Genomic DNA, 26,039 nt, shown 5'->3' with positions numbered 1-26,039 from the left:
TATTTTCTCCCTACCACAACCAAACTATTACACAACTTTCATCTCTCTTTACTTCATAAAACTCTATCTCTCTTGTTAGAAAAAGAAAAGCGTGGAGAAGATGAAACAGAAGGCGAAAAAATCTCTTCTCCAAAACTACCTTTCACATCCATTAATACATCAAAACACTCCCTTCTTACTTCTTCCAACACATAACCACACACCATTTTTTTAACTTAAAAAAAAAGACCATCTTCATCTTCAAACACAAAAATCATCATCACCATTTTAACTCTCATAAAACAACAACTTCATCACAATAGCCAACCACATCATCCACGTGCAAATCACCCCAGTGTCCGTTCAAGTTGTTGCAGCGACTTTTTTTTTTGCATCATCACCACCGTCGGAAACTCACCGCCATCCTCCGCTGGTAACTTCTTCATTTCCACTTTGTCTCTATAGTCTTGTTTTCTTGTTGTATTTCAAAGATTTCTATAATCTGTTTCATGAAGAAATTTCTTTGGTTTTTATTTTCTTTATAAAAAACTTAAGAATGGAAAGAGTTTTCTTTTGTTTTGTTGTTCTCTGCATTTTCACATTGAAGCAGAAAACGAGGAAGGAACATATAATATTGGTTTTTTATTTTGTCCTTTACATGGCCATGTGGAAAGATCTTATTGTTTGGTGTTATTATAAAAATAAAATAAAATAGAATACAATACTAAGCAAAGAGAAATTTTTACTGCTAATTCAAACAAATGGGACAGTGCCCCTTTATTCCTTTTCAACTCTTTTTATTTATTATTATTATTATTATTATTATTATTATTATTATTATCATCGTTATTATTATTATTACTATATTATTATTACTATTATTATTATTATTATTATTATTATTATTTTGATTATTACTAAATATTATTAATTTCTTTATTATTTATATATTATATATTATTATTATTATTATTGATTATTGTTATTATTACTTTTATTATTTCATTCCTTATAACTTTTTATCGGGGTTCATAAATGATATAGAAACTGTATAATTTTAAAATAGAACAGTTTAATACATTTTATTATTTGTAATAGAAACCATATAAATTAAAAGTTGTAGGTTGTAGTTGTTTGTCTTGTATAACAGTTTGATGTTCAAGTGGTTTTTATATTTTATTTAAAATCGCTTGCTTTAATTTAATGGATTCAATTATAAACACGAGTGAAGGATAAATCGTTACTAAATATACCAATAAAAATGTAACCTTTACAATTGTCTTTTAATCTTGTACTATTTAAATTATTGTGTCTTATCATCATTTGATAAAATTTACCCCCGTTCCCGTAAATATGTAATAAGTTTACCGCTTTCATTTACTTTATTGTATCAGTTGATCGTTAATTCGAAGATTAAAATCAACACTTTCAAAAAGAACAAAAAAACAAATACTCGATCCAACGTCGAGAAATTTTCACACAAAAAATTAGAACAATTTTCATATCCACTTCTCCGTCATTTTTGAAACTTTCAAATCATTCCATTCTATTTCGATTCAAACGCAAAGAATAAAGACCTTGATCCAACATCGAGTGTCTTTTCCCAAATCAAATCTAAAATACTTAATCACAATTAAACACCTTTTCATAAAAGATGAAAAGGGAGATGGTCTCGAGTCTTCGATTCCTCTCCTCAATTACTTGGATACGAGTAGCCTTACTCGGCCATTCAAGAAATTGTCATCTGTTAAAAACTTCTAAGCCCCCGCCACATCCAAACTCTTTTCATAATTAAAACGTTAAGTCAAAACTCATTTTCGTTACAAACTTGGACGAAAAAGGAGGTGGTCAGGAGCCTTCCATTCCCTTCCCTGAGTACTTGGATACGAGTAGCCTTACTCGGTCATTCGAGTATTTGTCGTCCGTCCAAAACACTTTAAGCTTATTTAAATCTTTTTCCAAATTAAGGATGAAAAGGGAGATGGTCTAGAGCCTTCTATTCCTCTTCTAGAGTACTTGGATAGGAGTGGCCTTACTCGGCCATTCGAGTAATCGTCATCCAACAAAACACTCAACCAATCAAACTTATTTTCCGCCTTTGCGCGACCCTGAAAACATTTTCAAAAAAGAGTATGCAACATCCATTTTGATGTGAAACCAACAAAGATTTCATCCTCCAAGAGCGAGCAACAAGTAAAGGTTTAATCGCTCAAATGTGATCCAAGCATCACTCTCTTTAAAAGCAATCCACCAAGTAGTTCTCTTTGGGCAGAACTACGTTTGCCTTGAGTTCTTCATAGCACCTGGAGATACGTAGGAGCAGGATTGCGAAATCTTGTTAGGCACATTAATATTAAAAAACCTAAGTCTTTCCTTTCTTTCTTTCTTTTTCTCGCTCGATAAGTAGAAGATAATAATTAACATTAGCTAACACTCTATCATAAATTTAACTAAGTGGTTCCCGTTGAGTACAATGAACGTGAGGGGTGTTAATACCTTCCCCTTGCGTAACCGACTCCCGAACCCGAATTTGGTTGCGACAGCCATTTTGTTTTTGTTTTTTTTTGTGGGTTTTATCGATATCTTCCATTTCCTTCATTGGAATAAATAAAGTTCGGTGGCGACTCTATTCAAACATCTTTTCCGCGAGCGTGCGAACGCCTCACAAAGAATCATGTTTTTCGAGATGCGACAGCTGCCGACTCTGCTGGGGAATCATAGCTCCAAGCTAGAGAGAGTCAGGCCTAGCTTAGTTTTATTTATGTTTAGTGTTAGCTTTGTTTGATTTATTTTTCTATCTTCTTTTTGTTGATATCTCATTGTATTGTTATCTGTGATCTATTTATTGGTTCTAATTGGCATTTGTGGGGATCTCTGATTATTCGTGCTTTGTGAGATAGGCTCTCTACTCGAGTCTGAGAAAAAACATAGGATTAAGATGGTGGTTGTGTAGTATTGGCCCACGAGGAGCCTTCCTCATTGGGACAATACGAAGACCCTGCCTAGAGTAGATTCTCTTGGAGATGTTATTTTCCGACGAGCCTTCGTCATGGCGATAACGTTTTCATGTGGAATAAGTGACTCTAGGGACCTTTTTAGAACCTTGGAATCGATGGTTGTGTAGTATTGGCCCATGAGGAGCCTTCCTCATTGGGACAATACGAAGACCTCGCCTAGAAGAGATTATTTTGAGGGTATTATTCTTCGACGAGCCTTCGTCACGACACTAATATTCTCAAGAAGGATCCATGACTCTGGGAACCTATCAACCATAGACCCTACCCACGGAGTGCCTATAATCAGAGATACCAGTTTTTTCCTATTACTCTTCCCAACCTGAGTTTGATGTTACCTGTAACTCTAAAACCATGCACGTGCATCGCATAATCAAAACATAACATTTGCATTTTGTTTCCAGGGAACTAGAGGATCAGTGTTATAAGCATTTAGAGAGTATGGGATCGAACAAGAGGAGCACGTACTCATACAAGTTCAAAGATCCTAAATTAGACGTTCTACAAGAATTGGTTTCTCAGCTCCATCCAGTCTACAAGATCAACTTTGGGAAGGATTATGGCAATCTTCTCAATCTCTTGAACAAAGAAGCAGAGCCCCTGGTACTTTTGACATTGGCCCAGTTCTATGATTCTCCAATGAGATGTTTCACCTTCTAGGATTTTCAAATAGCACCAATGTTAGAGGAATTTGAACATCTTGTTGGTATTCCCATAAAAAACAAACTTCCATTTATGGGTGTCGAAGGGATCTTGGAACATGAAGTTATAGTTGCTTCCCTTCACATGCATAAGAATGAGGTTATTGCAAACTTGCGAGTGAAAGGAAATACCAAAGGGTTTCCACTCAATTTTCTTATAGAGAGAGATTACACCCTGTTGAAGGCCCAAAGTTGGGAAGCTTGCTACACTACTATTGCCTTGGCTATTTATGGAATCGTTCTGTTCCCAAACTTTGACGATTTTGTTGACATGACTGCCATTTGCATCTTCCTCACGAAGAATCCAATGCCTACCCTTCTTGATGATGTGTTTTATTATCTGACTTGGAGAAGTGAAAAGAAGGGAGGAATGGTTGCTTGTTGCGCCCCTCTATTGTACACATGGTTGCAAACCCATCTTCTAAATAGGGGTCCCTTTGTGGATCAGAAGGATGCTAGTTGGCCCCAGAGGTTGGGAACACTCTGATCCAGCGATTTTCCTGGTACTCTAGGGTGTATGATGGTACATAAATCATATCCAGTTGTGGGGACTTCCCCAACATACCACTCATTGGTACTCGAGGTTGCGTTAATGCTAATCCAGTCTTATCCATGAGACAACTTGGGTACCCAATGGAGGGACCTCCTGAGGAGAAGTTTTTGGAAGCTTTTTTTCTACATGACCTAGGAGTTGAGAATCCGACTTTGTTTGCAAGGATCAAGAAGGAATGGGAAAAGTTCAACAGGAAAGGTAAGGTTGACCTAGGAAAGAAGAACTGTATCACCAAAGAGCCATACTTTCAATGGATAAAATAAAGAGTAAAATCAATCAAGACGCCTTTCAAAATAGAGACGTCTGGTCCTCTTCCCGAGCCTAAACCTACTCATGTCCCAATTGAGGAGGCAGAAGGACTCCGAGCTTCTTTAGATAAACTTACAAAGGAAAATGAAGAGTTGTTGAAGAACCTACACCTGATCATTAATGAAAAGAATGAGTTTAAATGGAAACTCGAGAGGAATAAAACACATCTTCAGGTAAATGTGGAAAAGGTGGATAAGGAAGAGTATAAGAGAAAAAGAGTCAAGCATGGGTTGGATTAGGCTGGCAGCTGTTTGAATACCGTCAAAAGCCAACTGAAAGAGGCTGAGAGGGATTGTCGTGAAAAAGAGAAATGGTGGAAGCTCATCACAAAACAAAAGAAGGAGATAAGAGAGACGCTTGAGGTTGACATAGCTAACCTCAGTGCTTCACTCTGTGAATCAAAAGAAAGGGCATAACGAGAATGTCGCAGTAACGAGTGTGCTTTGGCTACTGCTCAGATTACACCTGATATATGGAAAGGAAAGTGCCAAGAGGCTGAGAATGCTAATGAGTGGGAGCGATACTGGAGAGGCCGATATGACTCTTTGCTATGAGAAGGTGAATATTGGATGAATGCAAGGGAAATTTGAATGTTAGTTTGGCAGCTTGTGAGGAAACCATCCAGTTTTTACATGAACAAAGAAATGAGTATCGAGACAAGTTTTCCAGTTTGATAGACTTCTGCAATGGCATGGCCAAGGAGGTGCCTTTGATGCTAAGATGTGCTCTGGAAGACATAGACGATGACAACATCCCTCTTTCAGTGACCGACTTTATTTATCTTTGTGAAGACATGATGAAAAGGTTCAAGGGAGAATTGGAAGATCTCAACAAACAGAAGCCTGCAGTTTGACTTTTTTTTTATGTTGTACTTTCCTTTATGTTTGAAAGAATTTTGTACTCAATCCTTGTACTCTGCTGTGAATTGAATGAATGAACGATTTTGAGTTCTTTTGTACAAAAAGTTTGGTTCCATTCTTGTTTTATTCCATGTGATCTCTTTGAATGCTTGTTAAATAACAAGGAATCTAACATGGTTCCCTGAAAATAAAATTGAACATAAGCATAAAATACATTTTTTAAATCCACGTGCATTAACATATGCATCATGCATTTTATTTGTCAAAACAAAAACTCATTCCATTTTTCCTCATTTCCAGTAGTTCAAGTTGATTCCTCAACATGCATACGTTACTCGCTCCAACACAAGAAGAATCATGGATGTCGTTCAAGAAGAACAAGCTACCTTTAGAGAGGAGATGGACTCTGTCATAAGCAGAATTGAGCAGATCTTTGAGGCTATACAAGCTCTGGCTAGAAGGGAAGAAGAGGCTCGTGTTGTCGTTGCCGCAAGGAACGACGCTCTAGTTCAAGGGGTTTTGCTCTCCAGTCAGGACCTTCAACTCCTATTCCAAATCATGTTATCTACGGTCTTCCTCCAGGTTTTGTTCCACCGCCTGAAAGAACTCATGTGCCTCCACCTGCACATAACTCTGGAGTAGCTAATGGAGTCGCTGCGCAAGGACCTCCAGTGGTCAATCAAGTGGTCATTCCTCACACTGATGAGGAGCTCCAGGACGGGTTTGAAATGCAGAATTATAATGGAGCTACTCCAATGGTTATCCCTACTACTGTCCAGGATTCTGAGGATATCCTGATGTATCGTGCGCTGGCCGAAAAGCTAAGAATCTTGGAAGGACATAACTCAACCCGATTGAGTGCCTTGGAGATGTGTCTGGTCCCAGACATGGTGATTCCTAAAAAATTTAAAACGCCGGAATTTGAAAAATACAAAGGCCTCGCATGTCCTAACATACATTTGAAAATGTATTGCAGAAAAATGGTTGTCTATGCCAAAGATGATAAACTCATGATCCATTGCTTTCAGGATAGTCTAACTAGGGCATCTTTAGATTGGTACATGCAGTTGAAGTGTAATAACATCCACACTTGGGATGAGTTGGCTGAAGCATTTGCAAAGGAATAGAAATATAATACTGATATGGCACCAAACAGTACTCAACTTCAGAGTATGGCCCAGAAAGACAGTGAGTCTTTTAAAGAATATGCACAATGCTGGAGAGAATTGGCTGCAAGGGTGCATCCGCCGCTGGTTTATCGTGAGTTGATTGACATTTTCATGGGAAGCTTGTAGGGACAATATTATGAAAGATTGATCAGTAGTGTGTCCACAGGATTTTCTGACATGATGATCGTGGGAGAAAGACTAGAAGAAGGACTGAAGAGTGGTAAAATCCAGGGAGGTTCCAGCAGCCAACCAATCTTGAAGAAGCCTTTCAATGAATTCAAGAGGAAGGAGGGAGAGACTAGCGCTATTTCTTCTTAAAGGGGGAAGGTACCACCCAGCGCTCATGCTTCTATGCCTTATTATCAGTACCCTTAGGTAGCAACTTCTCAATATCCAACCATGCCTTATCGTCCAATTGCTCATGTTCCTATTCCAACTCTGGTACCTCACTATCAAGTTCCAGTTCCTCAATATCAAGCTCCACAACCTCAGTTCCAGGCTCCTCCACCTCAACATCAACAGAGAAATCAACAGAATAATCAACCACGTCCAGTTCAGCAGCAACGACCAAATTAACAAAGGCCATATCAACAGTACAATAATGTGAATACCACTCCTATCCCAATGACTTACACTCAATTGCTACCGTATCTGATTCAAAATGGGACTATCGTGCCAAGGGAATTACCTCCAATGTCGAAGCCGCATAAGCCTTAGTATGATGAGAATGCTAGATGTGCCTTTCATGCTAATTCATAGGGTCATACAACAGAGAATTGCAAGGTGTTAAAGCTCCGGGTCCAAGAGTTGATAGATCATAAAATATTGTCTTTTTCTGATGTTCCAAATGTGGGGAACAATCCTTTGCCTAAACATGATGTTTCAGGTGTCAATGCTATAGACAGTTCAACTGATGATGTATTGGTAAAGGATATGTTCAAGTTTAAGACTCTTTTAACAGTGGTCCATGCTAGATTGATGGAAGCAGAATTGATGAATGGAGTACATGATAATTGTGTGGTGTGCTCATCCAACCCTGATCAGTGTGGTGAATTCAAAATTTGTCTTCAACGTTTGATGGATCAGCGGGTTATTATGTTCACTAGAGCAAAGATTGATGAGGATGTTGTTGTGATTATGCTTGTATTTGATCAAGAGAGGCTTCCCAAGCCTTTTGTGGTCCCTTATCGGAGAAATGTTGACCTAGAGCCAGTGAAGAAGATTGAGCCCATGATTATCTATGTTCCCACTCCATTCTCATTTGACAGTACCAAAGCAGTGCCTTGGAACTATGAGCCTATAGTTTATGTGGTTAACAAACCAGTAATCTTGAAAGAGCAAGACGTGACTAACATCGCTGGAGCTAGTAGTGTGACTCGAAGTGGAAGGGTTTTCGCTCCTGAAGTGATCCCAAACAAAGAAAGTGCACCAACAGTTGAACCAATGAAGGGGAAAGAGGTAAATCCTCCAGAAGCAGGAGAAGGCTCATCTAAGAAAGCAGTGAATGCTGAAGAGGATAGAGAATTCTTAAAGATCATCAAGAAGAGTGATTACAAGGTCGTAGATCAGCTCAACCAGACTCCTTCAAAAATCTCCATTCTTTCTCTACTTATGAGTTCTGAGGCTCATATGAATGCTTTATTAAAGTTCTTGAACGAAGCTTATGTGGCAGAAGGCATCAGTGTTATTCAGTTTGATGATGTGGTTGCTAATCTCAATGCTAGTAGTTGTTTGATGTTCACTGATGATGATTTACCCCCTAATGGGCGAGAACATAATATGGCGCTTTATATCTTCATTCAGTGTACAGATGTTACTTTGGCTCGAGTACTGGTAGATACAGGTTCATCCTTGAATGTGTTGCCAAAGACTACCATAACACAATTGAATATTGAAGGGGTGCAGATGAGACCTAGTGCTTTGATAGTGAAAGCTTTTGATGGGTCTAAGCGAATGGTTATTGGGGAGATTGACCTCCCAATCCTGATTGGACCTCAAACTTTCTGTATTACCTTCCAAGTAATGGATATTAGGCCTGCCTATAACTGTCTGTTCGGTAGACCTTGGATCCATGTTGCTGGAGTTGTCACCTCGACACTCCACCAAAAGCTGAAGTTTGTTACTTCTAGTAAGCTGGTATCAGTATCCGAAGAGGAAGATATTTTCGTCAGCCATTTGCCTTCATTCAGATACATTGAAGTAGGTGAAGACATTATTGAAACTCCTCTCCAGGCCCTTGAAGTGGTCAACGTGGTCCAGACTAAGCCGAAGCCTGTCGAAGAACCCAAAGGGGTCATGTCCTCGTGGAAGAGTGTGAAAGATGCAATTGAAGTTGGTTGCCCTGGAAGTTGGGGCACAATGATTGAATTACCAGAGAAGAAAGACAAATGTGGATTAGGATATCAGTCGTCTATTGAACTGTTCAAAGATCAGAAGATACTTCAGGAGAAGGTTCCTAGCATCCAAGAAATATTCTCCAAAGATGGTTTCCGAAGTGATGATCAAGTGAATGCTCTTAAGGATTAAGATCCAGATTTGTACAAAATGGTGTTTTGTGGACCTCCGGATGCTGCTCTCACTAACTGGAAGGCAACAAATGTTCCAGAGATATTTTCTCGTTCAAAATAATTTACTGTTTTCTAAAACGTCCATTGTCATGCCCAAGGCATATGGATAGCTTTGTAGGGCCCATTTTGTGTTAATGTTTAAGCCTTATCATCAATACAAAGCACATTTTTTTGAGATCTTTCTCTTTCATCTTTTTTATTTTTTTACAAACAAATAAACAATAAATTAAAAAAATGGCATTTTTATTTCACATCATTTTCATTTTTCAAAATCTTCCTCTAAAAAGAAAAATCATTGTCATGCAGATCATTAATAATTGAATCCATTGAACACGACAATGTTATAATTCCCTATGACTTCGACCTCCCGATTAACCAAGCTGAAGAGGATGGTAAGGAAGACTGCGAACTCCCAGAAGAGTTGGCCAGGCTTTTGAAACAAGAGGAAGAAATGATTCAGCCTCATCAAGAACTAGTGGATGTGATCAATCTGGGGATTGAGGAGGATTGACAGGAAGTCAAGGTTGGAGCTGCCTTGGAGCAAAATGTGAAGGAGGAGTTGGTCAAGCTGCTAGACGAATATGTGGATGTGTTTGCTTGGTCATACCAGGACATGACAGGCGACACCGACATAGTTATGCACAAGCTACCGTTGAAGCCGGAATGCCCGCCCATCAAGCAGAAGTTGAGAAGAACTTGACCAGACATGGCTGCCAAGATCAGAGAAGAGGTCAATATGCAGTTTGATGCAAGTTTTCTAGCTGTTGCAACTTACCCACACTAGATTGCTAATATTGTGCCAGTTCCGAAAAAAAGATGGCAAGGTTCGAATGTGTGTAGACTATAGAGATCTGAATAGAGCTAGTCCTAAAGATGATTTTCCTTTACCTCACATTGATGTATTGGTAGATAACACAGCTCAGTTCTCTATATTCTCCTTCATGGACGGATTCTCAGGATATAATTAGATTAAAATGTTTACCGAATATATGGAGAAAACAACTTTCATTACACCATGGGGCACCTTTTCTTATAAGGTAATGCCTTTCGGCCTGAAAAATGTCGGGGAAACCTCTCAAAGGGCCATGGTAACTCTTTCCCATGATATGATGCATTAGGAGATTGAAGTCTATGTGGATGACATGATTGCCAAGTCTGAGACAGAAGAGGAGCATGTTATTCATCTGAAGAAGTTGTTTGTAAGATTGAGGAAATACAAATTGCACTTAAACCCTGCTAAATGCACTTTTGGAGTCAGATCTGGAAAGCTTCTAGGATTCATTGTGAGCCAGAAAGGCATAGAAGTTGATCTAGACAAAGTCAAAAATATTCAAGAGATGCCAGCACCTCGGACAGAGAAGCAAGTCTGTGGTTTCTTGGGCAGATTGAACTATATTTCCAGATTCATCTTGTATCTGACTGCCACTTGTGAGCCAATATTCAAGTTGTTAAGAAAAGATCAAGTTGTTAGGTGGAACGATGATTTCCAGAGTGCATTCGATAAAATCAAACAGTATCTGCAAGAACCACCTATCTTAGCGCCACCAGTTCCAGGAAGGCCTCTCATTATGTATTTGATAGTACTCGATAAATCCATGGGATGTGTATTGGGGCAAGATGATGAGACGGGTAGAAAAGAGCATGATATCTACTACCTGAGCAAGAAGTTTACAGAATGTGAAATCAGGTACTCCATGCTAGAAAAGACTTGTTGTGCACTAGCATGGGTTGCTCGTCGCCTAAGACAGTACATGATCTGCAATACAACAATGTTAATATCCAAGATGGATCCCATCAAGTACATATTCGAGAAACCTGGATTAACTGGGAGAATTGCTCGCTGACAGATGTTGTTATCGGAATATGACATTCAGTATGTAACTCAGAAGGCCATTAAGGGTAGTGTGTTATCAGAGTACCTTGCGCACCAGCCATTGGAGGACTATCAATCGATGAGACTCGACTTCCCAGATGAAGACTTCATGTACATAAGAGACTATGAGATTCCAGGCCGGGAAGAAGGACCTGAACCAGGATCGTGATGGACACTCGTGTTCGATGGTGCCTCAAATGCATTGGGTAATGGAATTGGGGTTGTTATAACTTCTCCAACGGATTTTCATCTTCCCTTCACAGCAAGGTTATGGTTCAAATGCACCAATAACATGGCGGAGTATGAAGCATGTATCTTGGGAATTGAAGCAGCTATTGACCTAAGAGTCAAGATTCTTGAGGTGTATGGAGACTCAATACTTGTCATCTATCAAATCAAAGGAGATTGGGAGACCCTCCATCCCAATTTGATCCCATACTGAGAGCATGTCATGAAGCTAATCCCCTACTTTGATGAGATTAATTTCCATCATATTCCTAGGGAGGAGAATCAGCTAGCCGATGCCTTAGCTACTATGTCATCTATGATTAAAGTCAAGTGGGCTAACGAATCACCTGCTATTACAATTCAGCGTCTAGACGAGCCAGCACATTGCTTAGCATTTGAAGTAGAGACAGATGGCAAGCCTTGGTTTTATGACATCAAGCGATATCTTTAGAAGCATGAGTATCCAAATGATGTATCCATCACAGACAAAAAGACCTTGAGGAAGTTATCAACCAATTTCTTCCTAATTGGTGGTGTTCTATACAAAAGAAACTTTGATTTAGTTCTGCTCAGATGCGTGGATAGACACGAAGCCAACCTACTCATCAAAGAAATCCACGAAGGTTCTTTCGGCATTCATGCAAACAGACATGCAATGGAGAAGAAAATCCTTAGAGCTGGTTATTATTGGTTGACAATGGAAACAAATTGTTACCACTATGCCAGGAAATGCCACAAGTTTCAAATTTATGCTGACAAGGTGCACGTGCCACCTACTCCTCTGAATGTTTTATCAGCTTCGTGGCCATTCTCAATGTGGGGCATAGACATGATTGGTATGATTGAGCCTAAAGATGCAAATGGACATCGGTTCATTCTGGTTACCATTGACTACTTCACTAAATGGGTAGAAGTAGCTTCTTATGCCAATGTGACAAAGCAATTAGTCACTCGGCTTATCAAGAAAGAGATAATTTGTCGCTACGGAAATCCTAGCAAGATTATCACTGATAATGGATCAAATCTGAATAATAAGATGATGAAGGAGTTGTGTGAGAATTTCAAGATTGAACATCATAACTGGTCACCTTATAGGCCAAAGATGAATGGAGCTGTAGAGGCAGCTAACAAGAATATCAAGAAGATTATTCAGAAGATGGTGAAGACCTATAAAGATTGGCACGAGATGCTACCCTTTGCTTTGCACGGATATCGAATAGTTGTTCGCACTTCAACAGGGGCAACCCCTTTCTCACTAGTCTATGGCATAGAGGTTGCGCTACCGATAGAAGTTGAGATCCCCTCGTTGAGAGTCTTGATGGAGAAAAAATTAGAAGAAGCAGAATGGCTTCAAACCAAATTTGACCAGCTCAATCTAATCGAAGAGAAGAGGATGACAACATTGTGTCAGGGTCAGTTATATCAGAGGAGGCTCAAGCGGGCATTTGACAAGAAGGTTCGACCTCGAGAGTTTAATGTAGGTGAACTAGTTTTGAAAAAGATAATCTCCCTCCATAAGGATTCACGTGGCAAGCAGATTCCAAACTATGAAGGACCATTTGTGGTGAAGAAAGCTTTCTCTGGTGGAGCTTTAGTTCTCACGAACATGGATGGAGAAGAGTTGACACACCCCGTCAATTCTGATGCAGTCATAAAGTATTATGCCTAAGAAAAAGAGATGGATAATAAAAGCTTGCTAAGTTGAAAACCCGAAAGGGCGACTTATGCAAAAAATGAGCATCCTGGTGAGTTGAAAACCCGAAAGGGAGACTCAGGAAAAATTAGGGATAAACAAAAAAAATTAAGCCCGATAAGTCGAAAACCCGAAAGGGCGGCTTAAGCAAAAAAGGGTAAAATTTCCCGGTGAACTGAAACTCTTAGAGAGCAGTTCGCGCAAAAGTTAGGGAATATCCAAAGGCATAATATTGCAGCGACACAAGTCAACACTACAACAAAGCTCAGATGGAAGAAAACAGTCTAATTACCATCTCCAGAAGCAAAGTAATGAGGACTAGAGGACATAGGGGAAAGTAGAAAAGTTGTATTTCGTTGGAAAATCAGTTAAATTTTTGTTGCCATTTACTTGCTTTCTTTCTCTATAATCTCCTCTTAGAGAGGTTTACATCTTCATGAACCCCATGTATGAGTTATTCTTCTCATCAAATAAATTTGTTCAGTTGAACATTGATTTACCAATTATTTATGTTTTTCTGTTTAATGTCGCTTTTCTTTTTGATAAGATAAACAAATTAAAACAGTGGAAACAACAGAGCTTTTGAAAACTTTAGTTTGTTTTGATTTTGAAAGTATAAAAGGAATGTTTGTTGGTTTACAACAATGCATCTGGTTCATAAGACGTGGGACATTTCCTGGATCATTGTAATCTAAAGCAAGTTTGAAATGGATTTTCTTCGAGAAGCAAGAAGTCATCATCGAATCCCGCTTGGCGACAAAGCAGAAATCAGAGTTTTACAAATCCTCTTCATGGTGCCAAAACTATTCAAGGACAATGACGTCGAGGAATCAGAGCTTGATGCCCAAAAAAGTGCATGAACTAGTATATACATGCATTCATTTTCTTCTTGCATATCATGTACAAAACAAGTCATGCATAAACCTCAGCCGGGTTTGGCAACCTCTAAAGAAAGTCCAGTGTAATCCTTAGCAAACCAAGATGCAATGGGTGTTCTCAAGAGTAGAACAATTCTCTTCTTCAGCATTACAATACTTACAGAAGTCAATCATTTTTAAGTGATTATTCTCAAGGCGAGTTTATTCCCCAACGAGGTGATTGATGTTCTCTCATTGGAAATCTGGTGTCAACGGAATTTCTGCTTGGTTTCCCCAGTAGATATCTCCCGCACTGAATTTCTCCAACATTGAATTTTCTCCAGCAAAACTTCATGAACTCCCCAAGCGAGTTTCATAGTAGCAGGATTCCTTGAGAAAGGTATCCCCAACAACATTATCTTCAGCAAGTCTCTTTGAAGTAGTCGACTAAAGTGGACATCTCTTTGCAAGTTAGCAATCTCCCTAGTGAGTCTAATGGACGAGAGTTCCATGGACAAACAAGCTTTACTGAATGTTCCTCAGTATATCTCTAGCGAGTCTCTTGTATTCCCCAACAGGTTGCTTTAATCAATCCTCAACAGAGTTAGTGTTCCATGTTGATCTACTATGAGATGGAGCATCTGATTGGACCTGTCAGTTCGATGATTGAGAGTAGGGTTAATCCTTTTGAATATCATTAACTTTTCATCCCTAACAAGTCTCCGGGATCTTCTTATTCCTCAGAGGAGGCTTCTTTCATCCAAGAGCAGTTGAACATGCGGTTATTCCCCAAAGGAAGTATTTTTTCTATTTCCTAGCAATTTGCATCAACCAAGAGCAGTTGAATGCATTAGTTTCAGCCAAGAGCAGCTGAATACTATTTTATTTTCCAGTAGTTTGCTTCAACCAAGAGAAGTTTAATGCATTAGTTTCAGCCCAGTGCAGCTGAATACTATTTTATTTTCGGCAGTTTGCTTCAACCAAGAGCAGTTGAATGCAATGGTTTCAGCCAAGAGTAGCTGGACACCATTTTATTTTATGCAGCTTGCATCAACCAAGAGCAGTTAAATGCTATTTTTTATTTTATAGTTTTTTGCTTCAACCAAGAGCAGTTTAGTGCATCAGTTTCACCCAAGAGTTGCTGAATATGACATCTTTAGCCAAGAGCAGCTGAATATGATCATTTGTTCTCCCAGAAGTGTCTACCTTCAGAAAAGAACGTCTAAAGACCAGTCGAGCATGTTACTTTGTAACAGATTCATCCCTAGAGATCTACTGTCAATCAAGAGCAACTCAACATGATTCTCTCATCCCTAGTCATTTTCATATCATCTGAGAAATCAAGAGCATTTCTCAGTACATTTACATTCATGATTAAGGAATCAAGAGTATTTCTTAACTCATCTTCATATCATCTGAGAAATCAAGAGTATTTCTCAATTCATTTACATTCATGATTAAGGAATCCAGAGTAGTTCTTAATTCATTTGCATATCATCTGAGAAATCAAGAGAATTTCTCAATTCATTTAAATTCATGATTAAGAAATCAAGAGCATTTCTTAACTCATACCATTTCATATTTAAGAAGTCAAAAGTACTTCTTAACCTCCATAGCATCTGAGAAATTATGAGCATTTCTCATATCATTTATCATCCGATGATTAAGAAATCAAGAGTATTTGTTAATTCATCTGCATTCCCTTGATTACGAAATCAAGAGTATTTCTTAACTCATATACATTTCATTTACATTCATGACTAAGAAATCAAGAGTATTTCTTAATTCATACACATATCATTTTAGATTCTCATGATTAAGAAATCAAGAGTATTTCTTAACTCATATACATTTCATTTACATTCATGACTAAGAAATCAAGAGTATTTCTTAACTCATACCATTTCATATTTAAGAAGTCGGGAGTACTTCTTAACCTACACAACATTTGAGAAATCAAGAGAATTTCTCATATCATTTATCATCTGATGATTAAGAAATCAAGATTATTTCTTAATTCATATGCATTTTCATTCGTCCATATGATGATTAATAGATCAAGAGTATTTCTTAATCAATTCATCGCTAAGGAGTGAAGAGTACTTCTTAGAATCCATATCATTTGTCATTCATACAGTTGAGTAATTGAGAGTATTTCTCAATTCATTCGCATTCATTTTTAAGGAGTCAAGAGTACTTCTTAAACCTTTATTTACATTCATACCACCCTACAATTAAGAAATCAAGAGTATTTCTTAAATCTCATTGCATTCATTTGCATTACTGTTTGTTGATTAAGAAATCGGGAGTAGTTCTTAACCCCTAGTGCATTCATTCGTAACCATGAGCATAGCATTCTATTGCATAAAAGGGAAAATTTTGGGTTTGTTCAGTATTTAAACTATCTTTCACCATGATGATTTGAAGACAAGACGTCTCCATATCCTCCAAATAAAGATGTTTAAATAGGGGAAGTTGTCATACCCTAAATTTTACCCTGAGTTTTTCACTCGCATCAGCATAACATAAATCGATCCATTTTGCCGTGCATTGCTTTAGTTAAAAGGGTCTATCAGGGTTTAGATGAAAATTCAGGAGTTTTGGCATTTTATATGATCTTGATGATGTTCATTCAGTCATCTATTGATTAAGAAGTCAAAAGATTTGATTTCTCAATCTCAGTGCATCATCTGTTTCCATTTCATCATGATTTCAGAGGATTAGAGGGTGACAATTAAGAGTATTTTCGTCATCTGAATCTTTGCATAATTTTATTTGTGTTTGAGAATCAGAAGCAAATGGTCTAAGGGAGATTCATTTACGTCTGATTTTATGTTCACGTTTATTCGGTCAGCAATTTATTTCATTTACAAGACGTTTGTGTTTTATACTTGTCACAACATGCATTTTTGTTCCGTATAGTTTAGAATATCATTCGGAATATTTTTTCGGATCTATAGACAGACCGGTGAAATCGTTTCTCAACTGTACGTCAGATTAGCGGGCGAAAAATTTCAAAATGGAGCTTTCAGACGTCAGTTTTATTGATCTATGGTTCACGTAGTTCAGCCTGGTGTGCTCGTTTCAATTTTTTTGATACTTTTCCGATAGCATTTTTATCCGCCTGTCCCTTTTAACCAGTCAATTTTTATTTTAAATTTTGATCAAAACATGTATGTTTCCGAGAAGTTTATTTCGCGCTGATAATTTTGGTACAATCGGTTTATTTTTCGGGACATTTTTTCGCTCATTTTTATTCATTTTTATCCGATTTTTTTTGTTTTTTTTACCAAAGTAATCGTTGGAATTAAATAGAATTTTCTCTGTTTTTAGTTCGATTTTATTATATGTTTTTTTTAATTATCAAATTGTTAGTTTGTAATTTTTTTAAAAATTAAGAAAGAAAATCTAGAAAAATGTATATCTTTTCCTCCATTCTTAAAGGCCCACATGGCCAATTCTTGGGTTGAAGAAAAATGTTTTTCTACAAACCATTAGATCCAAACATAGCCTTATAATAATATCTCTCATCCTCCACCATAAAATTGGAACACGTAGATGCATTTCTCACGACATATCTCTCTCTCATTGTCCAAAAATATAACAAACCATAACACATAACTTTGTCCACTGCAAGAAAGTAACAAAATCCATAACACATGAGAACAACAAAAACTCTTCACTATTTTCTCCCTACCACAACCAAACTATTACACAACTTTCATCTCTCTTTACTTCATAAAACTCTATCTCTCTTGTTAGAAAAAGAAAAGCGTGGAGAAGATGAAACAGAAGGCGAAAAAATCTCTTCTCAAAAACCACCTTTCACATCCATTAATACATCAAAACACTCCCTTCTTACTTCTTCAAACACATAACCACACACCATTTTTTTAACTTAAAAAAAAAGACTATCTTCATCTTCAAACACAAATATCATCATCGCCACTTTAACTCTCATAAAACAACAACTTCATTACAATAACCAACCACATCATCCACGTGCAAATCACCCCAGTGTCCGTTCAAGTTGTTGCAGCGACTTTTTTTTGCATCATTACCACCGTCGGAAACTCACCACCATCCTCCGCTGGTAACTTTTTCGTTTCCACTTTGTTTCTATAGTCTTGTTTTCTTGTTGTATTTCAAAGATTTCTATAATCTGTTTCATGAAGAAATTTCTTTGGTTTTTATTTTCTTTATAAAAAACTTAAAAATGGAAAGAGTTTTCGTTTGTTTTGTTGTTCTCTGCATTTTCACATTGAAGCAGTAAAAGAGGAAGGAACATGTAATATTGGTTTTTTATTTTGTCCTTTACATGGACATGTGGCAAGATCTTATTGGTTGATGTTATTATAAAAATAAAAATAAAATACAATACAATACTAAGTAAAGAGAATTTTTTACTGCAAATTCAAACAAATGGGACAACGCCCCTCTGTTCCTTTTCAACTCTTTTTATTTATTTATTTGTTTTATTATTATTATTATTATTATTATTATTATTATTATTATTATTATTATTATTATTATTATTATTACTATTATTATTATTATTATTATTTTGATTATTACTAAATATTATTAATTTCTTTATTATTTATATATTATATATTATTATTATTATTATTATTGATGATTGTTATTATTACTTTTATTATTTCATTCCTTATAACTTTTTATCGGGGTTCATAAATGATATAGAAACTGTATAATTTTAAAATAGAACCGTCTAATATATTTTATTATTTGTAATAGAAACCATATAAATTAAAAGTTGTAGGTTGTAATTGTTTGTCTTGTATTACAGTTTGATGTTCAAGTGGTTTTTACATTTTATTTAAAATCGTTTGCTTTAATTTAATGGATTCAATTATAAACATGAGTGAAGGATAAATCGTTACTAAATATACCAATAAAAATGTAACTGCACCTAAATGTATAGTTATAGATTACTATTATTTGATTATTATTAATTAACTATTATTACTTATTTTATTTATTATTAATATTATTTATTTTTGTAGATTATTATAGTTAATTATTAATGTTGTTCATTATTGTTGTCACTAATCATTATTTACTATTATTCTATATTTTTGTTATTATTATTATTTATTAGTTATTTAATTAAATTGATTATTTTAAAATTGTAAAAGAATATTTGATTTAATTGTCCCGTCGTTTTTTCACAGATGCTTTTCGATTTTTGATTTTTACTTCGAGTCCCTTAGCTTTCTCTTGGGCCTTCTTACAACGAGATTCTTTTATTTTTACAATTGTCTTTTAATCTTGTACTGTTTAAATTCTTGTGTCTTATCCCCATTTGATAAAATGTACCCCCATTCCCGTAAATATGTAATAAGTTTACCGCTTTCATTTACTTTATTGTATCAGTTGATCGTTAATTCGAAGATTAAAATCAACTCTTTCAAAAAGAACAAAAAAACAAATACTCGATCCAACGTCGAGAAATTTTCACACAAAAAATTAGAACAATTTTCATATTCACTTCTCCGTCATTTTTGAAACTTTCAAATCATTCCATTCTATTTCGATTCAAACGCAAAGAATGAAAACCTTGATCCAACATCGAGTGTCTTTTCCCAAATCAAATCCAAAATACTTAATCACAATTAAATACCATTTCATAAAAGATGAAAAGGGGGATGGTCTCGAGTCTTCGATTCCTCTCCTCAATTACATGGATACGAGTAGCCTTACTCGGCCATTCAAGAAATTGTCATCTGTTAAAAACTTCTAAGCCCCCGCCACATCCAAACTCTTTTCATAATTAAAACGTTAAGTCAAAACTCATTTTCGTTACAAACTTGGACGAAAAAGGACTTGGTTTGGAGCCTTACATTCCCTTCCCTGAGTACTTGGATACGAGTAGCCTTACTCGGTCATTCGAGTATTTGTCGTCCGTCTAAAACACTTTAAGCTTATTTAAATCTTTTTGCAAATTAAGGATGAAAAAGGAGATGGTCTAGAGCCTTCTATTCCTCTTCTCAAGTACTTGGATATGAGTGGCCTTACTCGACCATTCGAGTAATCTTCATCCAACAAAACACTTAACCAATCAAACTTGTTTTCCGCCCTTGCGCGACCCCGAAAACATTTTCAGAAAAGAGTATGCAACATCCATTTTGATGTGAAACAAACAAAGACTTCAGCCTCCAAGAGCGAGTAACAAGTAAAGGTTTAATCGCTCAAATTCGATCCAAGCATCACTCTCTTTAAAAGCAATCCACCAAGTAGTTCTCTTTAGGTAGAACTACGTTTTCCTTGAGTTCTTCATAGCACCTGGAGATATGTAGGAGCAGGATTGCGGAATCTTGTCAGGCACATTAATATTAAAAAACCTAAGTCTTTCCTTTCTTTCTTTCTTTTTTTCGCTCGATAAGTAGAAGATAATAATTAATATTAGCTAACACTCTATCATAAATTTAACTAAGTGGTTCCCGTTGAGTACAATGGACGTGAGGTGTGCTCATACCTTCCCCTTGCGTAACAGACTCCTGAACCCGAATTTGATTGCGATGGCCATTTTATTTTTATTGTTTTTTGTGGGTTTTATCGATATCTTCCCTTTGCTTCATTGGAATAAATAAAGTTCGGTGGCGACTCTGTTCAAACATCTTTTCCGCGAGCGTGCGAGCGCCTCGTGAAGTGTCGCGTTTTTCGAGATGCGACAGAAGGACCTGAACCCGGATCTCGGTGGAAGCTCATGTTCGATGGTTTCTCCAATTACATGGGGCATGGCGTAGGAGCTATTCTATTGAATCTGAATGGTGGATAGGCTCCTTTCACAACAAGGTTGTGTTTTGATTGCACAAACAATATAGCAAAATATGAGTCGGGCATTGTAGGCATTAAAGTAATGATCGACCTCCGAATCAAAATCCTCGAAGTATGTGAAGACTCGGACTTGGTGATATACCAAGTCAAAGGAGAATGGGAAACCCGTGATACCAAGTTGATCCCATATCGTGCCTATGTCATGGAACTACTAAAATACTTTGACGAAATCACTTTTTGTCATATCCCGAGAATTGAGAATCAAATAGTTGATGTTTTGCCTATGTTGGCTTCAATGTACCAATTTAGATTCCATAATGAAGCGCCTTTCATTCAGATAGAGCATAAAGTTGAGTCTGCCTACTGTCAGTTGGTTGAAGAGGAAGCTGATGGTAAACCTTGGTTTCACGACATCAAATGCTTTTTGCAAAACCAAGAATATCCAACAGATGCAACAACCCTTGACAAGAAAATATTGAGGAAGTTAGCATCCAAATTCTTCTTAAGAAATGGTGTGTTATACAAGATAAACCATAACATGATTCTGCTCAGATGTGTGGATGGACACGAAGCGGACCTGCTGGTCAAGAAGATTCATGAAGGGTCCTTTGGAACTCATCCAATGGGCATGCCATGGCCAAGAAGATTTTGAGAGTTGGTTACTATTGGTTGACCATGGAATCTGACTGCTTCAATTATGCTAGAAAATTTCATAAATGCCAAATCTATGCTGATAAGGTACACGTGCCTCCGGCCCTACAAAATGTTTTGACATCACCTTGGCCGTTCTCAATGTGGGGCATCGACATGATTGGCGCCACTGAGCCTAAAGCTTCCAAAGGTCACTACTTCATCTTGGTTGTCATTGATTACTTTACCAAATGGGTAGAAGCCGCCTCTTATGCTAATGTGACAAAATAAGTGGTCGCGCAGTTCCTCGAGAAAGAGATTATTTGCCGCTATAGACTTCCAAGCCGGATCATTACAGATAATGGGATGAATATGAACAATAAGACAATGAAAGAATTATGTGAAAGCTTCAAGATTGAGCAACATAACTCTTCATCATATCGTCCAAAGATGAACGGCGCTGTTGAAGCCTCTAATAAAAACATCAAGAAGATCCTGCAGAAAATGGTGAAAACCTATAAGGATTGGCACGAAATGCTACCCTTTGCACTGCATGGATACTGGACTTCCGTCTGCACTTCAACAGGGACAACCCCATTCTCTTTGGTATATGGGATGGAAGAAGTTCTCCCAATTGAAGTGGAGATACCTTCAATGAGAATCCTGATGGAGACCAAGCTAGAAGAGGCTGAATGGATCCAAAATAGATTTGATTAGTTAAACCTCATAGATGAGAAGCGAATGACCTCTCTGTGCCATGGGGAGTTGTACCAGAAACGACTCAAGAGGGATTTTGACAAGAAAGTACGTGTTCGAGAATTCAGAGAAGGAAACCTCGTGCTCAATAAGATCTTGCCAATACACAAGGACTCATGTGGGAAATGGACTCCCAACTATGAAGGCCCATATGTTGTAAAGAAAGCCTTCTCCGGAGGTGGCTTGATTCTTACAACTATGGATGATGAAGAGCTCTCACACCCCGTGAACTCTGATGCAGTTAAAAAATAGTATGCCAAATAAAAACCTGCTAAGTCGAAAACCTGAAAGGACGACTTAGGAAAAAAAGGGTATCCTAGTGGATCGAAAACCCGAAAGGGCGATCCAGGAAAAAGTTAGGGATAAATAAAAAAAAATAGCTCACAAAGTTGAAAAACCGAAAGGGAAACTTAGGCAAAAAAGAGCGTTCTGGTGGATTGAAAACCCGAAAGGGCGATCCAGGCAAAAATTAGGGGCAACAGGCATAAACTGCATCAGTTGTTACTGATCGACATAGAAGAATCAGAGGTGGAAGATCAATCCTGTCACTCCCTCTAGAAGAAATATTTTTAGGAGTCATATTATTAGGGATGGTAGTAGTCATTGGATTCAATATAAACCTTTCCTTATTGCCATTTTTAAAATTGTAACATTCCATGGAGCTACGCCATTTGCGTGTTACCATTCTTAATAAAATACAAGTTTTGCCTATCAATCATTGTTAATTGTGTTCTTCTATGTTTTTTTTTGTTACTAAAAGTGTCATTTATTTGTTAATAATAAAATTTTGAAACTTGAAAAGAATTTAAAATGTAGTGAAAGAAACAAAATTGCTTTGATATATGTGAAAATCTTGAGAAAATTATCTGCTTTCCCGAAAGTCTCAAGGTTGTAGAAGCACTCCCAGATCACCGACAAGAATCTCCATGGAGCACAACTTATTAATCCCCTGAAAGGATCCCCTTGGCTAGTTGTATCTGCCTTTTGATAGAAGTTTCCTTTGAATGCGCCTATTATATTGTGTTTGGTTGAGTTATTGGTGTTGAGGAATCAGGATCTCTATAAACAATTCCTACAAACCCCCAGTCTACTCAACGTCAGCATTTTCATATCATGATCATTCATATATCATGCATGAAATCAAAATCAAGTCATGCATGATTCAAAATGTACTTTTTAGTCATTTGTGTTATCCTTTGGGTTCGTCGTTTTTTATTATCCCTTTACCCAAAGTCCAGTTGTGGTTGGCGCTCCATCTAACGTACAATCATAATAAGAATCCTGAAGGGTTCAGTTGTCACTAGTGTTATCTCCAATCTGATTGTCATTGGTATGTCAAGTTCAGTTGTCACTGGTATCTTGTTAGAAATCCAATTGTTATTTGGTACCCTTAAAATCCAGTTGTCACTAGTATCATTTCAAGAGCTCAATTATCATTGGAGTCTCCAAAAAGTTCAATTATTATTGGCATTATCATAAAAAAATAGTTGTTACTAATGTCTTTCAAAATCCCATTATCATTGGTATTTATTTAGAGCCAAGTAGTAATTGACACTCTGTTCTTAAAATACAATTGTTGTTGGCTTTTCTCTAAAAAAAAATCCAGTTGTAACTCGCACTCTGTTTGAAAATCCAATCGTAATTGGTAGTTGAAGTTTGTCTATCACCAACATCATTTAAAGTCCAATCGAAATTGTCACCAATCTATTAGAAGGTGGTTGTAATCCATTGCTTATGGTCTAAGTCCAATTAATGTTCACATATACAGAGAGTTTGATTACCATGTTTTTCCTGATGGTTCCTAGAAAGTCATGTATGACTCGTCATTTTAAGGAATTCCCAGAAGCTTGGACGTTACTCTAGTTAGAAATAACTCCAATGATATTTTCCTCGATTGATTTCTTCATAAAGAGTCATCTTAGCCTTTTACATGGATGATTTTCTCGTAAGAAGACTCCTAATCTAGTTTGAGTGGATGATTTTCTAGTAAGAAAACTCCAATATGTTGTATGGATAATCTTCTCGTAAGAAGACTCCCATCTATTCTTGTTCTGGGTAAATTTCATGTTAGAAATCGCCAAAGTCTCTGATTGAATATATCTCTTATAAGAAATCTCCATAACTGTCAGATACATTCTAAAGTGTCATGTCATGAACCTATTGATAAATTATACTTTGAATGTTCACCTGTGTCTTTTCCCGACAAATTGTCATCCCCAATGAGTCTTTATTGCCTTCGATATTTCCTATGGGTTAACACTATTGTATTCCCATCATTCCCCACAAGTTTGTTCATCATCCATCTTGAAAAATCATGCTATGGTCCATCATGTCCCCCAGCAAACCAAAAAGAAGTTTGTCAGCTCGTAGCATAACATACCATTGCATTTAGGGGCAAAATCTGGATCTTCTGTATTTAAATACCTTTCACCCTGATTTCATGAGGATTGTCATCACTCATGATATCTGGTAAAGATATTTAAATAGGGGAAACTGTCATACCATAAATTTTTCCCAATTTAATTAATCTGCATTTCAATCATCTGCATATTTACATATGTGCTTCACTTGGCATATTTGTATATCTTCTTATGATCGTTTCATTTGGTCATAAAGTTCCATTTTCATGCATAGGATAAAATTCAATAACCGTGGATTAGGTGACTTTGTTTGTGTTATTTGATAAATCCAGTTCATACATTCTTATCATACATCATTAAAGTCATTAGGGTGATAATTTGGATAGTTCATGGCCTTTTTGGATACCACTTTCGATTGACTAAACGTTTGATTTTTAACCAGTTACTTCTAATTATGGAATTTTTGTGATTCACCCATGTATATATCTTTCATGACATTTATGCATTTATTTTCTCTGTACATTTCTTATATCATGTACTACAATTTCAAAAAAAAAATTGCGCTTGGCATTAGATTGAGTTTTGGGTGTTTGAATATGTAGAGATTTATTTTGGATTTCATTAAAGTTTAATCTTATTTGTTTTTGTCTTCAAAAGTAGGTATTAATTGGTTTTGTCTTAATAATTTTAGTTGTTTGGAAGTAATAATTAAATAAATAGTAAATTTGTTTCACTTGGAGTAATAAATCAAAATTCAAAAAATAATAATAAAACCAGAAGTTTTGTTTTTTTACAACTTTATTCCTAAAAATAAAATCCTCTCACATCAAGAATAAATAAGTACACTTTATTTTACATTAAAAATCCAACAAGGTTACAAAAAAGGTTATTTCCAAGTGTGTGGACCCTTCAAGCTTACAGGTTTATGTTATTGACCATTTTGCTTGCTTGTATGCATAAGACCATAACAACAACACCTTTGATTCTTTGAGCACAAATTTTGTCCTATATATGCTTGTATGTGCAGAATAACAGAATTAGCAAGCTATAGGGTGATATAAAACAAGAGCCAAAAGCAAGAGGGTAGACATACTACTGCATCAATAAAAATTTCAACGGTAGAAATAATTGTTTCACAAAAATAGGCAAGCTATTTTGAAGTAAGATAAAACATCTTGATTCCTTCCCTTTCCATCAATAGACATCTATTTGAAACCCTAGTCACCCCCCAATATAAAAGAAAAAATATGACAGCAACAAAGGAGGGCAATAATTTTACACAGTAACATTTTTACACACACAAAACCAGAACCTCCATACACACATACTGACTTGTATCCAGAAACCCAACACCTACCATACGACAATTCAAAAAAAAATTAAAACACAAACATAAATCCATAGTTTCAATTTTGAATCAAAGCAAGCATTCTCAAACTCCATTGTAAAAAGAAATCAGGAGACAAAGGAAGGTGAATACCTGAATCGCGCAAGACTGCTCTTTAAGGGGTATTTTTGTCTCACCCTTTCGATATGTACTGATGAATCATAACTTCCATAGAGTGGAAATACTATTGTTGATGTACTAATATATGCGACCATGTTTGACTGCATTTTTGTTGCCTCACGTTCTACTACATAGTCTCTAAAGCGAAACCGAGAATATCTTTTTGAAACTGAGTTATTGAT

The 26,039-nt window shown here is 36.6% G+C and overlaps 2 protein-coding genes and 1 long non-coding RNA gene across 3 annotated transcripts; all 3 read left to right on the top strand.

Annotated features, from left to right (window-relative positions):
* The first annotated feature begins 5,773 nt into the window (after positions 1-5,773).
* On the top strand, positions 5,774-6,543 carry LOC127081067 (uncharacterized). Its single transcript, XM_051021353.1, has 2 exons — positions 5,774-5,945; positions 5,999-6,543. The coding sequence occupies exons 1-2, from the start codon at positions 5,774-5,776 to the stop codon at positions 6,541-6,543; spliced, it is 717 nt and encodes a 238-aa protein (XP_050877310.1).
* Positions 6,544-6,558: 15 nt separating this feature from the next.
* Positions 6,559-9,111, top strand: LOC127081066 (uncharacterized). Its single transcript, XM_051021352.1, has 3 exons — positions 6,559-6,669; positions 7,345-8,131; positions 8,258-9,111. Exons 1-3 carry the CDS (start codon positions 6,559-6,561, stop codon positions 9,109-9,111), a joined length of 1,752 nt encoding a protein of 583 aa, XP_050877309.1.
* Positions 9,112-17,387: 8,276 nt separating this feature from the next.
* LOC127080787 (uncharacterized) lies at positions 17,388-19,229 on the top strand. The gene is made up of 2 exons (XR_007788041.1): positions 17,388-17,896; positions 18,999-19,229. It is a non-coding gene; the product is annotated as an uncharacterized LOC127080787 (long non-coding RNA).
* The last annotated feature ends 6,810 nt before the right edge of the window (positions 19,230-26,039 follow it).

The sequence above is a fragment of the Lathyrus oleraceus genome, chromosome 5 (genome assembly GCF_024323335.1).
Source record: "Lathyrus oleraceus cultivar Zhongwan6 chromosome 5, CAAS_Psat_ZW6_1.0, whole genome shotgun sequence".
Lineage (NCBI taxonomy): Eukaryota > Viridiplantae > Streptophyta > Magnoliopsida > Fabales > Fabaceae > Lathyrus > Lathyrus oleraceus.
This window is presented reverse-complemented; position numbering and strand designations above follow the sequence as displayed.

Coding starts and splice junctions, on each gene's coding strand:
- LOC127081067 (XM_051021353.1), top strand. CDS start 5,774: ATGGATGTCGTTCAAGAAGAACAAGCTACCTTTAGAGAGGAGATGGAC. Junction 5,946..5,998: donor TCAAGGGGTTTTGCTCTCCA/GTCAGGACCTTC, acceptor GTCTTCCTCCAG/GTTTTGTTCCACCGCCTGAA.
- LOC127081066 (XM_051021352.1), top strand. CDS start 6,559: ATGGCACCAAACAGTACTCAACTTCAGAGTATGGCCCAGAAAGACAGT. Junction 6,670..7,344: donor CAAGGGTGCATCCGCCGCTG/GTTTATCGTGAG, acceptor GCTAATTCATAG/GGTCATACAACAGAGAATTG. Junction 8,132..8,257: donor CTTAAAGATCATCAAGAAGA/GTGATTACAAGG, acceptor CTTATGTGGCAG/AAGGCATCAGTGTTATTCAG.